The 20,000-nt window shown below is 34.8% G+C and overlaps 1 protein-coding gene across 2 annotated transcripts in view; it reads right to left on the bottom strand.

Moving 5' to 3' along the window:
• Nucleotides 1-20,000, bottom strand: part of LOC137654641 (uncharacterized) — an 89,050-nt gene that overhangs the window by 54,825 nt on the left and 14,225 nt on the right. For both annotated transcript variants that reach the window (XM_068388452.1, XM_068388462.1), the window contains 2 exons: nucleotides 5,801-5,978; nucleotides 4,955-5,115 (listed from right to left, as the gene is read on the bottom strand). In XM_068388452.1, coding sequence (XP_068244553.1) covers nucleotides 4,955-5,115; nucleotides 5,801-5,946 — 307 coding nt within the window. In that variant the 5' untranslated portion in view covers nucleotides 5,947-5,978. The remainder of the gene's footprint in view (nucleotides 1-4,954; nucleotides 5,116-5,800; nucleotides 5,979-20,000) is intronic.

The following is a 20,000-nucleotide window of genomic DNA, read 5'->3' as shown; positions in this document are numbered from 1 at the left end:
GGATATTTCAATAAGGGGTTGTGATGTCCAATTGGAAACGTCCTTTCCTGGCGATTTTCAGGACTGGGTTTCGAGTCCTGCTCAAACTCGTGTTTTCTTCTAGTGTCTACAATTCAACCATCATTGAGAGCTAAGGATGCGGGGATTGGGGAAACCTATAGGCTAGGAGCCTATAGGTCTACCTGCCATGTAATCAGCAACCATTGCCTGGTCCTCCCTTATCCAAGCTTGGATGGAGAGGGAGCTTGGGAGCTGATCATATGTATATATAATCAGTTACTAGGGCAGTGGTTCCCAACCTTTGTCAATTAAGGAACCCCTGAAAAAATTTATATCATCTCAAGGAACTCCAATATATATATATATATACAGTATATATATATATATATATATATATATATATACAGTATATATATATATATATATATATATATAGATAGATAGATAGATAATATAGTCATATCTAACTACCTATCTATGTACCTATATACACATATCCTCATCATCATTATCTCCTTATACACTTATTGAAGCAAAGGGCCTCGGTTAGATTTCACCAGTCGTCTGTATCTTGAGTTTTTAATCAATATTTTTCCAACCATCATCTCCTACTTAACGTTTCATAGCAATCAACCATGTAGGACTGGGTTTTCAAACTTTTCTCGTGCCTTGCGTAACCCTCATCATGGGGAGCGATCCAAAAGAGCTAGGTCCAAAAGAGCTAGGCCCAAAAGAGCTAGTACAATTGAGCTAGTGCGACAAAATAGCTAGTTCCATAATAGCTAGTACCAAAATCGCTATTGTGACAAAATAGCTAGTAGTACATTTGAGCTGGTTCAGAAAGAGCTGTTAACCAAAATACCTTGTTTCGAGAAAATGTATTCGTGCTAAAACTGTGTGTGTGTGTGTTTACGTTGATTATTTACAGCAGAACAGATTTTAATCAATATTAATATAAAACTTTATTACATAAAACTTTATCACATATCAAAAATTGTTTCAATTAACACACTTCATTATAGAAATAGATAAAAAACAGCAGTCATCGCTAGAAATTGAGAAGAAAAATAACTGAAAATGTAAAAAAAAAAATATTTTTAAATTAGCAAGTTGATCGAGCATATGCTGGCTTGCAAATATGATTATTCGTTTTGAATCGCTTGTTTCGTCACTCAGTAAGAAGGGTTCTGCATTTCCGTTCATAGTAAAAGTTTTAAATTCTGGAATTATCAATTCGTTAATTGATAAAGGTTCAGGAAAATGGCCTTCAATCTTACGTTTTTGGAGCGCCCTTTTTTTAGGGACATTAGCCATTGCTTCGTTATCCAGCTCTTGTACTACAGCAGCAATAACTCTTCGTGGTGGTGCACTACAATTTGAAGCTTGCTCATTCATTTTCCCTAAAGCAATTCTAACACTTTGCCTCTCGGGATCTGGGGCATGATTATGGTCTTGTCCAATTTTTACTTCACACTTTTTTTAGTAGTTCGGCGTAGTTTTTAATATTACTCTACAATCCTTCATTAAACATCTCCAGTTCTGACTAATTTTGTTCGTTGTATTTTTTCGGTACAAATATCCATCGTAGCTATGTAAATCTTTTCCTTTCTGGGGCTTTATAACTTCCATGATGAAGGGTGGAATACTACTAACTGTTTTCTCCATAGATAAGAAAAAAAAATAAAAGAAAAAAAATGAAGTAGAAATAACTCTCCATTTTCTTGAAACTAGTTATTTTGGTTAACAGCTCTTTTTGTACCAGCTCAATTGTATATCTAGCTATTTTGTCACATTAGCGATTTTGGTACTAGCTATTATGGAACTAGCCATTTTGTCGCACTAGCTCAATTGTACTAGCTCTTTTGGGCCTAGCTTTTTTGGACCTAGCTATAATGTCGCATACTCTCATCATGATCTCATCCATATATGGCACTCGGGTAATCTCTCTTATAGTTTTATTTCTAATCCTGTCCTGCCATTTAACTCTCAATATTCTTTTGAGGGCTTTGTTCTCAAATCCACAAAATCTGTTGGATATTGTTTCATTGTCATATAACGACTCATGTCCACACAGTAAAACCGATCTCACTAAACTGTTATATAGCCTGATTTTTATAAGTAATTTCAGGCGATTTGATTTCCAAATTTTACTTAACCTAGCCATTGTCTGATTTGCATTTATCAATCTTTCAATACACTCAAATTCTAAAGATCCTGTATTAGGGATTATAGCTCCTAATTATTTAAATGATTCCACCTCATTAATCCTTTCTCCTTCCAATGATATTTCATCTTCCATTGTATATTCCATTCTAATAATCTGTCTTTCTTCTATTTATCTTAAGCCCAACCTCATGTGATATTTCATGCATTTTGGTAAGGAAGCTTTTGCAAGTCCTGTGGCGTTTTGTTAATAAGGGCTGCGTCCTCAGTATACTATAGGTACGCTAATTTCCTGCTACCAATCCAGTCTAATCCTTCTCTACCATTTCCAACTGTTCTAAGCATTATAAAATCCATGAAGAAGATAATCTCTACACATTTCTAATTTATTTCCTCCTCTCTGCTATGTTACTAGCTATATTTTTCTCTCTCACTTTATTTCTACCTATTACATACATCCTCTTGCATAACTTTTCTCTTCTATGGTGTAATGACACATATAATAATCTCCCTTTTTCTTTCTATGAATCTTTCATTACCTTATCATACCAAGAACTATGTTCACTTCCTTTTCCTTCTTTCTTCTACAGTATACATAAACATTACCACATGATTTCAACAACTATCCATCTACTCTTTCCCTTGACGTTACTTTTTCCAAAAATCATAGTTCATCCATTTTCTCATAAGCTATTCACATTTCTCTCCCATCAAACTCATCTAAATCTGTTTTATTAGACCATGAAAAGATGGTAGTGATAAAAGACTTGCGTTCGAGGGTAAGAGACAGCTTTATGGTTGTAGCATTCCTAAAATAGGTGAGAATGGAGAGTTTTGTGGAAATGTGTTTGGAGAGAGGTTCGAGGTTTGGAAACACTTCGATTTCACAAAATATTTTGTAATAGGAATGAATGAATGATTTTGGGTTTTCTGGCTTCGTGACATCGAAGGTAAAAGGAAATAGAGAAAAAAAGAGTAGACGGAAGAGGAAGTGATCGGAGACATATCACATCATTACTGTACTTAACTGGACCATGTTGAGTTAATATAAGTAGGATAGAGAAGTATAGAAATGTGGTTGCAATTCTAATTACATCCTATTGACTGGGTTACCTGGTGGGTCGGGAAGTTGAGTACAACTCACTGTTATGCAATGCGTTGGTCTCACCACGTAAATCCTCAAATGCAGTTTCAAAGGTTTTAAGGTCGTCCTGAACAGAGGAAAAACAAAAATAGGTAGACCAACGATAACCTCAAGAGATGGGGTCACACAGATGGTGCTGAAAACCCTTGCTGGAGCCAATCCAAACGATGAATCACGTCTTGTGTAGCTGCCCACTAGGCCCCACCTGTTCGGATATGGATCTAAGAACAGCAAACGGTACGGTACTCCAACAGGTAGAACAATGGTGCAATAAAATATGGCGCTGAAAGGTCGCTCATGAATGGCAGAGGCAAGGGGCAGGGCAATGTCCTACAGACTGACCATATATACATTTGATCTGCGACAAAGCCCCTTCCCAATCAAACTAGGACCAGGCAATAGTTCTGATGACTCAGCAGGTAGACTTATAGGATCCGCCAAAACCCCTATCCCTAACTCAAAAGGATAGAGAGGTTGCAGACACTACTAGAAATGATCGAACTTTGAGCAGCTCTCGAATCCTCATCCAACTGGATGACAAAAAACGAAGTTTTCAATAGGTTAGCACGTAGGTTTCGACTTTTTTTTTCAGTGAGTCTGCTTGCATGATTAGTAGCTACTTTGGCTTTCATTTGATGAAATTAGGGTTCGATCCCAAGAAGTAGGAATTCCTCTCGCAAGCACACATATATATGTATAGTATATACATGTATATACTGTACATACATACACACACATACTAGAAAAAAATTAAAACTATGTAACTTATACTGCAACTAGTATATTTTATCGGTATATGTTATACCAGAAAACGAATTCCTGATTAAGCCTCCAGGCTATTACGGTGGTAGATAAAGTCCTGTTTAGGCCTGTGACTTTAAACTCTTTGCTCATATTTTACAGGCTGACATAAGTCTCTCTTCATAGTTTATATATAAAAAATCTATTTCAACGTTTTTACTAATCTTAAAATAAGTTAATTTCATCATTTATTAATTCTGTTATAGTTTATCTATCCCTTTATTTCCGCTCCTCACTGGGATAGTTTCCTCCTTTGTTGGAGCTCTTAGGCATATACTATCCTACTTTTCCAACTAGGGTTGTAGCTTAGCCAATAATAATAATAATAATCTCCCCTTTATAATAAAGTCAATGAATAAGCTACATATAAGTATATATATATATATATATATATATATATATATATATATATATATATATATATATGTGTGTGTGTGTGTGTGTGCGTGTATGTGTGTGAGTGTATTTCTTTCTTTCCTGTAATGCTCCACAGCATTGCCAAACGTAGGATTATTCGGTCTCTCCCTGTCGCTCGGGTAGGGATTAGTTAGGAAAGGGGGAGGGGTGGGAAGGGTTGAATCTGCGTGTGTGTATGTGTGTGTTATCTATCTAAATATTTAGTCGTCATTTTCGACGGGTCGCGGTTACGTATAATGCTACTGCTACTAATAATGTGGCTATAATATAAGACAAACATAATAAAGCCTACGAGAGTGGTATTATCACAAATAGCAATTACAGATATTGTACAAAGAGAAAGCTTCTTGGTTAAATGGTTGAACCATGAATTGCCTCCATTTTTTTTGTGTAAAACCTATATAGATGAAAGCATAAGAAAAAGGATACTGATAAAGAAACTCTTCCTCTCTTGATCCGACATCTTGCTTGGGTCAACAATTTTCAGCAAGGTCCGAAAATCCTCAAAGTCCTTCGTGTAGAAAGGACTTTGTTCTAAGGCCAGGTAGGAGACCTTCTTCCCGTCAGTGGACACGAAGCTATCCACCAACCTGCATAAAAGGATGCATCTATAAGTTTATTTTGGTTAAGCCAGAACTGACTGGTAAAGACCAAACCTCTTACATCTAAGCAGTTACCCGTTAATTGGGTTGCAAAAAGAATGAATTCATATACGGTATGTTAATTTGAAAAAAAGATCACGTCATGGATAGGCATGGTTTATGGTTTTATTGAATAGACATTGACATTGTTCACTATGTAGTTTTATATGGCTTAAGAAACCTAAATTGGCTGTGAACGAATCTGCTGGCATGAAATATGTATAAGAATTACTGTTACATAGAGTTCATTATTTCTTCAATTAAAATGTCTGTTTGGAGCTAAGTGTTAGTTGTTAGGTTATCACGTAAAAAGTTAGTCATTCGTAATAAAGGAAAATTCTCTTAATTACTACATAAACAGAAATTATTGAAATTTCATCTGTCTAGCATGCATGTACACGGGCAGGGATTCCAATATTGATATGAATAAATGCAAAAGCCTGATACTCACTAAAATGTTCTTTTCTTTAATTTTTTTATAAAGTAAACTATTATCTGCACTTTCCATATTTTGTAAACATTTACAGCATACATTCAAATATTCACTTGAATATATTTTTCTTTTACAATACATCCATATTTACTTATTGAATAACTATACAAAAATAAAGATTAAGAGAATGTTAAAACTCACACTTCCATAAAACTGGCCGTGACATCCGCCACCTGCGTGGGCGTGACTGTTAAATTGGTGGGCGTTGGATTCTGATCATTCAGCACCATCAAAGGGATGCGATACAGTCCCGCCCACGCCAAGAACGATAAGAATTTCCCAAGCATTTTCCTTACGCCGATTCGACGACTCAAAAGTTCTGAAAGAAAAATCGTACATATATATATATATATATATATATATATATATATATATATATATATATATATATATATATATATATATATATATATATATAACCTTGGCCTATAGAAATAATGAAACACACGAGTCAGTAGCAAGAGTAACAGTAGAAGCAAAGAAAGCATTAAAAGGCCTGAAAAAAGGCAAAACAGGAGGAGATGGCTTAACGATTCATTTAATAATAGATGAAGGAGGTTTCATAGTAGTAAAACCAGCTGAACTTTACACAGAATGTCAGCAAGACTGCTCTATGCCTACAACTTGGAAAAACTTTATCATTATATTAATTCACAAAAAGGGAGACACATAAGATTTGAAAAATTACCACCCAATAAGTTCAATTTCAGTAATACATAAAATATTTACAAAGATCATATTAGGTCCAATAGAAACACAGCTAGACTTTAATAGACCAAGAGGGCAGGGAGGGTGTAGAAGTGGGTATTCAACTACTGACCTAATCCATGTAATTAACCAGCTATTGGAAAAATCAACAGAGTATAAGCCACTATGTATAGCATTTATAGACTATGAGAAAGCTTTTGATTCTGCCTAAACTTCGGCAGTAATAAAAGCTTCTCAAAGACATGGGACTAGTAACGGCTGATGATATATATATATATATACACATATATATATATATATATATATATATATATATACATATATATATATATATATATATATATATATATATGCGTATGTGTGTACAAATAACTCAAACATAAACTTAAATACATACATATATATATATATATATATATAAAAACACATTATGTTACTTATACACACATACATACTATATATATATATATATATATATATATATATATATATATATATATATAGAGGTTGCATTAACCAAATTTTCATTTTAAGACATGTTGTACAGCAATGTGTAGAATATCGGAATCCGCTGTTGATGGCATTTGTGGACTATGAAAAAGCTTTTGATAGTGTGCACCGGCCAATTTTGTGGATAGTCCTAAGTTATTAGGGAGTAACCTCTTAAATATGTAAATTTGAATAGGTCTATTCATGAGCATATTAAGAGCAAAGTCAATGTTAGTGGAGTCCTATCAAAAGAATTTCCAGTGAACAGTTGAGTACTCCAAGGGAATGTGTTGTCAACTATGTTGTTTATCCTCCTCATGGATTTTGTGATGCATAGGATAGTTGGAGATGGCGGAGAAGGATTGGAGTGGATTGGAAATAGGAAATTAGCTGACTTAGAGTATGCTGATGACGCTGTCCTTATTAGCAGAACACAACAGGATTTGCAATGCCTGCTAACCAAAAAGCATGAAATATCACAGGTGGTTGGGCTCAAGATAAATAGAAGAAAGACAGAGTTGATGAGAACGGAATATGATGGAAGATGAAATATCATTGGAAGGAGAATGAATTAATGGGGTGGAATCATTTAAATATTTACGAACTATGATCTCTAATACAGGGCCTTTAGAATTGGAGTTTACTGAAAGATTGAAAAAAGCAAATCAGACAAAAGCTACGTTAAACAAAATTTGGGAATCAAATCGCTGAAATTACACATAAAAATCAGGCTAGATATCAGTTTAGTGAGATCGGTGTTACTGATATGGACAAGAATAGTGGTATGACAATGAAACAATCTCCAATAGATTTTGTAGATTCGAGAACAAAGCCCCCAGAAGAACATTGGGAGTTAAAGGGCAGGGCATGATTAGTAATGAAGCTAAAAGAGAGATTACTCAAGTGCCATATGTCGATGAGATCATGGTGAAGGGCAGACGGAGATGGTTTGGTCATGCTCTTCGCACTCCCCAAAAGAGATTAGTTCATCAAACTTTCAACTGGGTTCCACAAGGCACTAGCAGTGTTGGAAGACCCAGACCTACACGGCTGAGGACTATGAAGCGTGAAGTAGATGACGAATGGAGAAGTATTGATCTAAAAGCTCAAGATAGAGACGACTGGCAAAATCTAACTGAGGCCCTTTGCGTCAATAGGTGTAGGAGGAGATGATGATGATGATGATATAACAATAGAGCAAGGTGTCTGGATATATATATATATATATACACACACCCACATATATATATATATATACACACACACACACACATATATATATATATATACACACACTTCTGGTCATGCTCAGCGGCATTTTCAAACGTATTACTACTCGATCTCTCTCCGTCCCTCGAGAGCGGGGGCGGGGAAAGGTAGTCATACCATGGTGAGAAGGGTTCTTGTTAGGAAAGGGGAAAAGGTTGAATCTGTGCATGTGTGCATACACTAGTGTGCTATATATATATATATATATATATATATATAGATATATATATATGTGTGTGTGAGTGTGTGTATCGACTCGAAACGAAAGGAAACTCCATTCATGACAAGTGATTCTACCTGGGCTATGACATGTCTATCATAAAATAGCCACGCATCATAACCTTAGCAGTAAGCTATCATTGGATTCGACAGGAATATGAACAGCAGAGTCGGATTATCATACCATTATATGAATGTATGAAAGTAACGTGTGTACGTGATTAAACAACAATATAGATACACATATATATACATCATCATCTCCTCCTAAGCCTATTGACGCATATACACATATGCAAAATGCACACACACACACACACACACACACACATATATATATATATATATAGGTGTGTGGGTGTATGTGTGTGTGTAAAAAGACAAAAGTAAAATATTACATTTACCCTCCCGTGGAGTGCATCAATAGATAAATATGACAGTGATAACCACCCTCATTCCTTCGTGCTGTTCTTGTGAAAGACACATTTGCAAAAACAACCTGTAGTAGTCTGACTTACAGTTTCATAAACAACGTTTCTAACTCCATTGCATACAGTGTTAGTATGAATGGAAGGTGTAATCAATAATTTAATAAGGAAAACTGTAGCCGGATGAATAAACCAATTAGATACTGTCGTGAATGAACTTGTGAAAATAATTTCAAGTCAAAACGGAGTTGAATGTAATTAAGAATTGTCAAAATTTTAGACATTACATGCTTGTGTAGGTATTGTGCAAATAAACGTAGTTGATAATGGTAAATTCAAGTATAAGGCCAGTCACATCACGAAGCCAAGAAAGGCAGCAGGAGATTTGCAAAATGTAGCGTGCACAGTTAGAGGAAAATTGAGCAGTACAGCCGTTACGCTAATTTACATTTCACAGTGGAGTCTGAGAAAGTAAACAAGCATGGAAGACATAAAAAAATGTTTCTTTTGAAAGACATTTGTTTTTATAAAACAGTAAGATTGAAATTCTATATAAAAATGCATTAAGATTTGTATAGCAAAAATAAGGGATAGAACAAATGAAAAGATATATCAAAATGATAGATATGTGATTGTACAATGCATAACAGATTAGTAGTGGATAGAGAAATCACTTTTTTTCTGGCTATATTAGATGAGGATCATACACGAGTTAAATATGACAAGCCTTTTTTTACATGTGATTTCGATGTAGTATCGAACATGAAGTTTTTATTTAACCCGCCTATTTCTAGTAATATATATAAGGTAGGAAAATATAACCAACTTAATTGTCTCTCAAGTGACACATTTGGCTGCAATAGCTGCAATATCAAATAAAGTATGTAGCCACTTACATCAAAGTATATATATTTACTTATTTAACCTACACATGATAAACATATATCAAAGTATATATATTTACTTATTTAAAACCTACACATGATAAACATACATATGATAAAAAGTTGACAGACGGAGGAATAAACAAACATCCTAATCAATGGATAAGTAAGAGTTTATCACTTTTCAAATCCAGAACGAAAAAATCCTTTAATATCGATCAAGTTCAACATTAGGAATGTAATGGTTAAAAAAAAAAAAAAACGTAAGCTAACAGGAAATACGTCACAAAAGAATACTATCGCGGAAGCATCAAGAGATCATTCGCAATGTACATTCGACGTGACGTAAATTCTACAGTATGAGTTTCATCAGTGTAGCCTACTCCTGAGAGAGGGCTCAGGGGTAGCGACTGGGGTGGTGGAAGGAGGTGGGGGAGGATGTAAAATGACGTACGAAACGAGAGAGAAAGGTATATACAGTATACAGAGAAAGTAACGTGTGATAGATGAATCGACGCTGGCCATTGTTACGTGATGTAACACATCAGTTAGCAATCCTTCGTAGCGACAATTTAGAAGTAAAATTTTCCAAACGGCTGACGGAATTGAGAGAGAGAGAGAGAGAGAGAGAGAGAGAGAGAGAGAGTACTATGAATGGGTTTGTGTTTGTGATGTGATGATAGTCATCCTGATTCTGTTTACGTCAGTTGTCTAACATTCACTGTTAAGATCTACAAACTGGATTGCTAAGGAAACACACTAACGAAGACGTCCCTCGGTTGTAAACTTAGAATGGTAACGATACGCTATTAAGAGAGAGAGAGAGAGAGAGAGAGAGAGAGAGAGAGAGAGTTCTGAATTCGAATGTTTTGTGATTGCAGCCAATAAATTGCTTCAACAAAAGTGATGGGATCGAAGCTTTAACATTACGGTGGATTACTTTGTAATATAAAATAGATAAAAAACCTCTTGATGATTAACAGGGACGTATAGCATTTTCCTATTACTACGTATAATTCTATACTTAGGTACTTTTGGCTATGAACAGGCTGCTATGAATTATAAGTTTGAGTTTTTTGCGAGTATAGTTTTTCGAGGGGAAAAAAAAAAAAGACCGAAATCGAAATGAACCATTTACCTTATTTCATCCCCATATTTAAAAAAATCAAAGGTCTTGTATCTTCAGTTGGCTAAACTTAGTTAATAAAAAGAAAAGAAGCAAAGCTGCTTACAATAGTTGGCCCGGCCATCTAAGTCGTCAACAAGGATGACGGATTCGGACATTTTAGGGAATGCTCATTCTCTCCACTTGAGAGCTTCGCTATCAAGCTTTTTTTTTCTTATAGAAGGGTGGGTTCTTCCTGAGAGACAAAGTTTTATGTCCCACGTAGTTCCCATGATTAAATATATACACTCCTTGGACTTTGAACTCTTTATTTTATATAAAGTAGCGCCTTACGTGTGCTCCCATGCCAGAATATGGTTTTATATAATGGAAAAATTGAACCACCTCATGACTCTAATCCAATAAGGATAATATGTGAGGCAATAACTACAGAATTTAACGTGGATTTCAATGCAAATAGCTGACATATCGATGACATACCGGTAGAGAATAAGCGCTATGTGTAGGTAACTGAGCGAACGATTATTATATCATTTTCCTCAGCACTTATTCTCCCCTTAAAATGTCATTATGGCAAACTCCTTCACAGCTAATGACTTAAAGACACCCGAGCAATTCCAGTCATCGTCAACGACAACCTTTCCCTCTACATCATTATCCACGAATCGTGACGTCACATGCTCAACGTCATTGAAACTGTCACCTACTCACCCAAAAAGATACTAAAGCACTTGAGAAAATTTCCAGCATCATCATACTCATTATTTCTTGTTTTTTAAGATATAATGTTCTCAACATCATTACAAAAAGCGCCTTAGTATCTATAAAACGTGAAATGAAGGATTCACGGTTAGTTCTGCAAATCTGTTCGGCCAAGGACAGGTAACGACAATTGCCGAGGAAACTTATTTTCCATGGAGTCCTTTATTCTCAAAAAAACATAAGGATTATATTTTCTCTTCCCTTTTATATGTGCCTCCGTGACGAAACAAAAAGAACCTTCAGGGCGGGTATCTACATTTCACGCATTATATCCGATTTCAAAGGGGAACTATCATTATTTTAAATATCATCACACACATCTATATATAATTTTGTATGTATTCACACACACACACACACACACACACACATATATATATATATGTGTGTGTGTATATGTATATATGTATATATATACTGTACATATATATATATAAATATATATATAAATATACATATATATATATATATATGTATATCTGTATATATATATATATATATATACACAGTATATATATGTATATATATAAATATATATACTATACATATATATATATATATATGTGTATATATATATATATATATATAGAAACACACCATGCATATTCAAACTGTTCAGTTTGTTCATACATAAATATACTGTACATAACTTTAACCTTTTATCTTTAACTATTAATATCTAAAAAACATACTTATTCAGGAAACATTCAGTCAACAATGATGTCATCAATTGTAACACATTTTTTTTCTTGAAATTGCATATGCGATGGAAACCAAGGTTATAAAACAGGAGTTTCTTGATCTCAAATTATGCAAACGTAAAAAACAAAGAAGAAAACGCCCACAGAGATAATGATCTTTATTTCCGCAATATTTTTCCTTTCTTCAGGAATAGAATTCAAACGAAACACAGTATATCAATGGCAAAGTCATACAGCCCTAGATACGCCAGAACAATGGATGACAATAGTGTTATTTACATATGAAACACGGATACCTTGCAGAAAATTAATAGGCGTATTTACACACACACACACACACACATATAAATATATATATATATATATATATATACAGTGTGTGTGTGTGTGTGTACGACGACTTTTTCACTAACACACGTGATTAGACCTCTTTCTCAAATAAACCACTAATACATTTTAAAAGAAAATTAACTCTGCCACTGGTTCACAGAGCCATGGGGAAATTATTTTTATAATAGATACTGCTGTTTGACCAAGGATTCGAATCTTAACGGCGAGTCAGAAATGAAGGTAAATGGTGGGTTTAAACCATCCAGCTATAGAGATAAAGTCGGATGGTTCAAATTAGCGGTTTACCTTTAAATATAGTTGTACATTAATAAATATGTTAATTAAGAATATCTATAAAAATGACAACAATAAAACTATATTTCTTGTTCAGACTATATCTAAAGGTATCTACTTTAGAACAAAACAACATAAGATTGCCGTCTCTAATGTTTGGCTGTCCATTGGCTGAAATAAAGTCACAGAATCGGTTGGTTCAGAACTAGACCAAAAATCCATATCAATGACTTTACCCAAAGTAATACAGTGGAATCCTTTTTGATTGCCTGTACCCAAGGTCACGATTTAAAATAAATCTAAGCCATGGTTTGTTTTCCAGTAATCTTGTATTATCCTCTTTTCTAAAAGTCCACCTATCTGGACTCATCAAGCAACTGAAAGTTAAGAAGCTAATTTCTCTGTATAAACAAGATGTCATTGTATATCATTCTATTCTCATTGTAAGTCCATTAACGTAACTAATAAGACTATTATTGTTATTATTATTATTATTATTATTTATATTATTATTATTATTATTATAATTACTATTATCATTATCATTATTATTAGTATTATTAATCTCTAAACTACAACCCTAGTTGGAAAAGCAGGATGCTATAAGCCCAGGGGCTCCAACAGGGAAAGTAGCCCAGTGAGGAAAGGAAGCAAGGAAAAATAAAATATTTTAAGAACTGTGACATTAAAATAAATATCTCCTATACAAACGATAAAAAATTTAACAAAACAAAAGGAAGAAAAATAAGATGGAATATTGTGTCCGAGTGTACTCTCAAGCAAGAAAACTCTAACCCAAGACAGTGGAAGACCATGGTACAGAGGCTATGGCACTGCCTAGGACTAGAGAACAATAGTTACATTTTGGAGCGTCCTTATCCTAAAAGATCTGCTCACCATAGCTAAAGAGTCTCTTCTACCCTCACAAAGAGGAAAATGGTCACTGAACAATGACACTGCAGTCACCCCTTGGGTAAAGAAGAATTGTTTGGTAATCTCAGAGTTGTCAGATGTATGAGGACGGAGGATGATATGTAAAGAATAGGCCAGACTATTCGGTGTGTGTAAGCAAAGGGAAAATGAACCGTAACCAGAGAGAAAGATCCAATGTAGTACTGTCTGGCCGGTCCAAAGACCCCCATAACTCTCTAGCGGTAATATTCAACGAGTTGCTGGTGCCCTGGCCAACCTACTACCTTTGTTGACTGCAATCAAGTCTTTAATTTTTCCTTACGTGGCTATAATACATACAATCACATACCTATCTATCTATCTATATAAATGTTTACAAATATATATATATATATATATATATATATATATATACACACACACACACATCCACTCTCTACATTATGCTGATGATGCTGTCCTTATTAACAAAACGCCACCGGAATGCATGAAATATCACATGAGGTTGGGATGAAGATGAATAGAAGAAGAACAGGGATGATTAGAACGGAATGTGCAATGGAAGATGAAATATTGTTGGAAGGAGAAAGGATTGATGAGGTGGAATCATTTAAATATTTAAGAACTATGATTTTTAATACAGGGTCTTCAGAATTGGAGTTTAATGAAAGATTGAAAAAAGCAAATCAGACAATGGCCATGTTAAATAAAATTTGGAAATCAAATTGCCTGAAATTACAAATAAAAATCAAACTACGTATCAGTTTAGTGAGATCGGTGTTACTGTATGGACATGAATCGCGATATGACAATTAAACCATATCCAACAGATTTTGTAGAATTGAGAAAGAGGCCCTCAAAAGAATATTGGGAATTGAATGGCACGACAGGATTAAAAAATAAAAAATAAAACTATAAGAAGAATTACTCAAGTGACATATGTAGATGAGATCACGGTGAGGGGTAGATGGAGATGGTTTGGCATGCTCTTCGCACTCCCATATATATATATATATATATATGTATATATATATATATATATATATATATGTATATGGTACTTGAGCATTTTACACTATGTTTATAAAGAATAGACAATTTCTTAGTGACGTTCAAAAATCGCCTATACATTTAAATGTAATTCCATCACTCAATGTAGTCCTGAAGAATGGTCACGGAGTGATTCGAAATACGCGTCGACATCAAATAACAAATGGAGAAACGTAAATGTATTTCTTCCTTTTATCTTGAACACTATCTGGAGCACAGTTTGTCCGGAGACAAAACTAACACATTTTTTATTCTCTATACAGTATATATATATATATATATATATATACCCACAAAATAATAAGCTTTTAACATCTAAAACGAACAGAGAGAGAGAGAGAGAGAGAGAGAGAGAGAGAGAGAGAGAGAGCTCTGACTATATTAATGTTATTTGAAAGAGGAACTTAACCTGAATGAAGCTGTTAAACCATTGTTCTCTTTTAAGGAGGGTAATTTATTTGCACCCCTTAATGCAAGTAGTTGATTACTTCAGTAGGTTTTTTCCTTGCAAAGATCACAATTGGTGGGGTCTAGAGTCTAGACGGTCAATTAAATAGTCTCAACTTGATCTCTTTCCTTCAACTCCCTTCTTCCGTAACCGCACACTATATAGGTCATGTGAAGTATAAGTCTTTTAAAGGTTTAAAGGCCGCTCATAAATGGCAGAGGCAAGGGACAGAGACATTTCCCTATCAAGAAGAACAATGCCCTAGACCTAGAGACTGATCATGTATACATAAATTATGATCAGCGCCCAAGCCCCCTCTCCATCCAAGCTAGGACTAAGGAGGGCCAGGCAATGGCTGCTGATGACTCAGCAGATAGACCTATAAGCTCCCCCAAACCCCCCATCCTTAGCTCATAAGGATGGTGAGGTTGCAGCAACCAGAGGAACTTAAAGAGTTTGAGCGAGACTCGAACCCCAGTTTGGCAATCACCAGACAAGGGCACCACCACTAGGCCACCACAACCCTTACGACAACAACAACGGCAACGACAAAAACATCAATAATAATAATCATAAAAAAACAACAATATTACTAACAGTAAGTTGAAATTGAAAAAATTCACCGAGCAATGGTAAATTAGTAGAAACAATAATTAACGGTTTATTCGATAGAACTTCAGAAGTTCAAACTTACAGCGAATGTTTTACATGCTAACATGAGTCTGTCTTCAGTTTATATATGGCATATCTATTTTAACGTTGGTGCTGATCTTGAGATATTTTATATTCTTCATTCATTACTTTTTATATAGTTTATTTTTTTTCCTTATTTCTTTCCTCACGGGTATTTTTTCCCGTTGGAGTCCTTGGGCTTATAGCATCTTTCTCTTCTAACTATGGTGTTAGCTTAGCAAATAATAATAATAATAATAATAGCAGTAGTAGTAATAGTAGTAGCAGTAATATGGCTTCAGCAACGTTATCAAGAGCCATTAAATATCACAATGAAAATGTCTAAGTAATTTAATCGAAAACATGACAGCATTAATTAGAGGATTAATTAATTCAAAATTGACATTTAAGAACTGCAGAGTAGGCTGAAAGCAGTTTATGGAGAGAGAGAGAGAGAGAGAGAGAGAGAGAGAGAGAGAGAGAGAGAGAGAGAGAGAGAGAGAGTGCGTGTCTGAGAATCACGTGATCTACCAAATACAAATTCTAATAATCCGACGAACACTAGTTCTGATGCGAATGATAAAGGGATTCATTCTCGCGTTCTTGCTTTGAGATGAAACATGCAAGCCTTCATGATGACGCATCCTAATTTACATTATTGTTATGAAGTAGTTGCACCAGATGGCTGGGTCGCATTTATGAAGTATCTCCAACTGAAGAAAGGACAATGTATTGGAATACCATATAAAATATTGGAATAATATGAAGCTAGGGGAGTTGGAAAGAGTCTTCTGAAAGAGACCTAATGGAACGGGTGAGGAGACGATTGACAAGAGAGTGCGATGGATCTTAGTACTGCTTACATGACGCTGCATAAGGTAAAAGTAGGCATTACCCTCTTACGGAAAATAAAATTCTAATTTTGTAATTTTTCAGGTACAATTTCCCATCTTTATGGAAAGAGCTGAAAGCTTTTACATAAATTATACACTATGTATTTTCTGTAATATATCATCAGCCGTTGCTAGTCCACAGCAGAGCAAAGGGCTCAGATATATCCTTGCACTCCAGTCATTTTATGGTCTTTCTAAGCCAGTCTATACCCGCAAATTTTCTTAGCTCGTCAATACATTGTTTTTTCTTCCTTCCCTTGTTTCGTTTGCAATTTTTATGGACCCATTCTGTTATCATTTTTGTTTATCCTCTTTTTTTTTCTTTTTAGTTGTTACAATATCCTCTACTTTAGTTGCTCTCGTATCCATGCTGCTTTTTTTTTCTGTCTTTTAGTGTTATTCCCATGAGTTATAACTAGCTTATGTTCTAAGGCTTTATTAAGGCTTTAAATTTCTGGTGCATAAGATAATACTGGCATGACCATCTGATTAAATACTTTTCATTTTTACAGAAGTGGTACTTTTCTTTTCATGACCTCACTTTGTTCACCAAAATCCCGGTATCCTCTGCTAATCCTTATAATTTCGGTCTACATCCTAAGGAAACAATTACTGTAAGTCCTGAGTACGTGTATTCCTCAAAAATCTCTAGACGTTCGTCCATAACCCTTATTTGCTGTCTTTAAATTTTTATTGAACATTATCTTAGTTTAACTCATATTCATTTTCAGTCCTACATTTCTGCTTTCTCCATTCAAACACTCTAATTTTTGGCAATTCCTCCCATGATTCACTAAATTGAAATATATCACTGCAAATCTTAAGCTATTAAGGTATTCCCACACACACACACACACACACACACACATATATATATATATATATATATATATATATATATATATATATATATATATACATATACCCACTCATGAATTTCTGAAAGTAAATAATTTCACTTGTATGAATAATAGATAATCCCATCTTAAAGAATCCACGCAAATATATGATTTGTAACGAGAAACCTGTTATGTATTGCGAAATTTAAGGAGAGGAATCGAATATTCAAATCAGATAGACGAGTCACATTAGGTCGATGCAGTCAGAGAAGTAGAACTTTTAAGATAATGTTTCCTTCGACGTATGAGTCAGAAAGTCTGTTTTCCTTTAAAAACAGACAAGAAAAGTAATTTAGGCTGCGCATGCAAGGTTAAGTGCAAGATTACTGGAAGGGAAACTGAATGACATTAAAAAGTTTCTTTCTTCCTCTATCTTTTTTTGAACCAATGACCTTAACCGATAAAATCATCAGATGAAAGAGAGAAGGATGCAAAATGCCAATTCGTGACGGGCGTCGAAGACTGAAAATCACCTTCGAATACTGGAAGTGTGGCACGACTTCTCTGCCGAATCGTCCGACAACAACCAAAGACATTTTAAGTAATTACGAACTCGTAATAGTTATATAATGAGCAGTACTTAAGAGGCAATGCAATAATCACGAGTTCCATAAATGTAACCTTAATATTTTCTCTTTCAAGAGACATTATCTTTAATGATTAAACTGCATGAACCATCTACATACGCGATAATGTTAACTAAGCCTTAACGTCCGAAAGCAACCTTAAATGGAAACTCACTTTGAACAAAAACCTCGCAACTCCAAGGTTCATCTTACTGACTTTATGGATTTATCTTTCCTTTAACTTCGGGTAAGATAAGAGAATTGAATTGCTCATGCAGTCCGCCTTCACACGATAGAAATAACAATCACAAAGGGCCTCGTTGTCCAAGTGGTAGTACGCAAGGGTTCCCGGAATCGATTCCCCAGGGAGTCTGAACGGTTTTACAACTAATACTATTGTTCCTCAATTTTTCTAAAATGTGAGTAACGTACAGATGGACACAGGAGTTCCTGGCACACCTCACTTCGAAGAAGTATGCCCTGTCACACGGTTACTTCGTGGCGAGTAACCAGACAGATAGTGTAGGAAGAGGTAACAGAGGTGGTGGGTGGGGCTAAACACAGGGACTCGTCGGACAGTAAGGGTGTTGCCACAGCAAGGTGTAGGCTACCAGGAATACCTGTATCCAACTGTACCTGCTTGATAGTTAACTGTAGAGGGCTGTGAACATATGAAGGGCATAGAAATAGAAAACTTTCCGAGAATTACTGAGAACATGAGACCGTCCGCTCTTTACAATAACGATTTGCGGTGAAATATAACAGTAATTTTCTTGGAAGAAAATCAGAAGGCAAGAGATTAATGTGAAATCAAACCCAAAATAATGAACACAACATACGAACCTAGAATACACATGAACAATAATAAGTATAAAAACAAGGAAAACTGATTTAAAAACAAAATCCTAATACCGTAAAATGATATAAAAAAAAACCTGTCCTATATTTCTATTGTATCAACGAATTTATGCATTTTTAAAGTTTTAAACAGAAAATAAGGTATTTGTTTATAAATAAGAGCACGCTCTTCATTTTGTAACCAAATACCGAAAAAAATAAAACAGAAAAGCCACTATAAAGGAATGGCAAAATTTTAATGAGGTAAAAATTATAGCAAAATGTAATTTCATAAGGAAAATTTCTCGAAACATTGGTTTAAAATATTTGGTATCGTGAGGCGCCGCGTCACGCACACACACACACACACACACACACACACACACACACACACACATAAAGAAAAAAAAATTGCTTGAAAGTTTTCATGATACGAACAACACCGATTTCAACCTTTAAGATGATTAAACCTTTTGTATTTCGCCGAATATTGCAATTAAGGCAATTGATTTCGTAATTATGTTAAACAAATTGAATATCATTCTATAAAGACGACTAGCTGTCGTCAATTTAGATATAAGACCGAAGTGTATAAGCAATATGCTCTCTATAAGAATGTCTAATATATTCCTTATGCAAAAAATACAAATCTTTGCTTACAAGAAGATGAACAAGTCTAACTCAACTCTCACCACACATTCGCAACTGTGTAAAGTCTGGCGACGAGGGACAAAAAAGTTGCAAGAAAACATACCCATTTGGCACTACTTCAAGAGTACACTATACGGGATTACATTTAGTTGAGAGAGAGAGAGAGAGAGAGAGAGAGAGAGAGAGAGAGAGAGAGAGAGAGA

The sequence above is a fragment of the Palaemon carinicauda genome, chromosome 1 (assembly GCF_036898095.1).
Source record: "Palaemon carinicauda isolate YSFRI2023 chromosome 1, ASM3689809v2, whole genome shotgun sequence".
NCBI lineage: Eukaryota > Metazoa > Arthropoda > Malacostraca > Decapoda > Palaemonidae > Palaemon > Palaemon carinicauda.
Note: the sequence above shows the minus strand (reverse complement) of the source record. Positions and strands in the feature narration are given on the sequence as shown.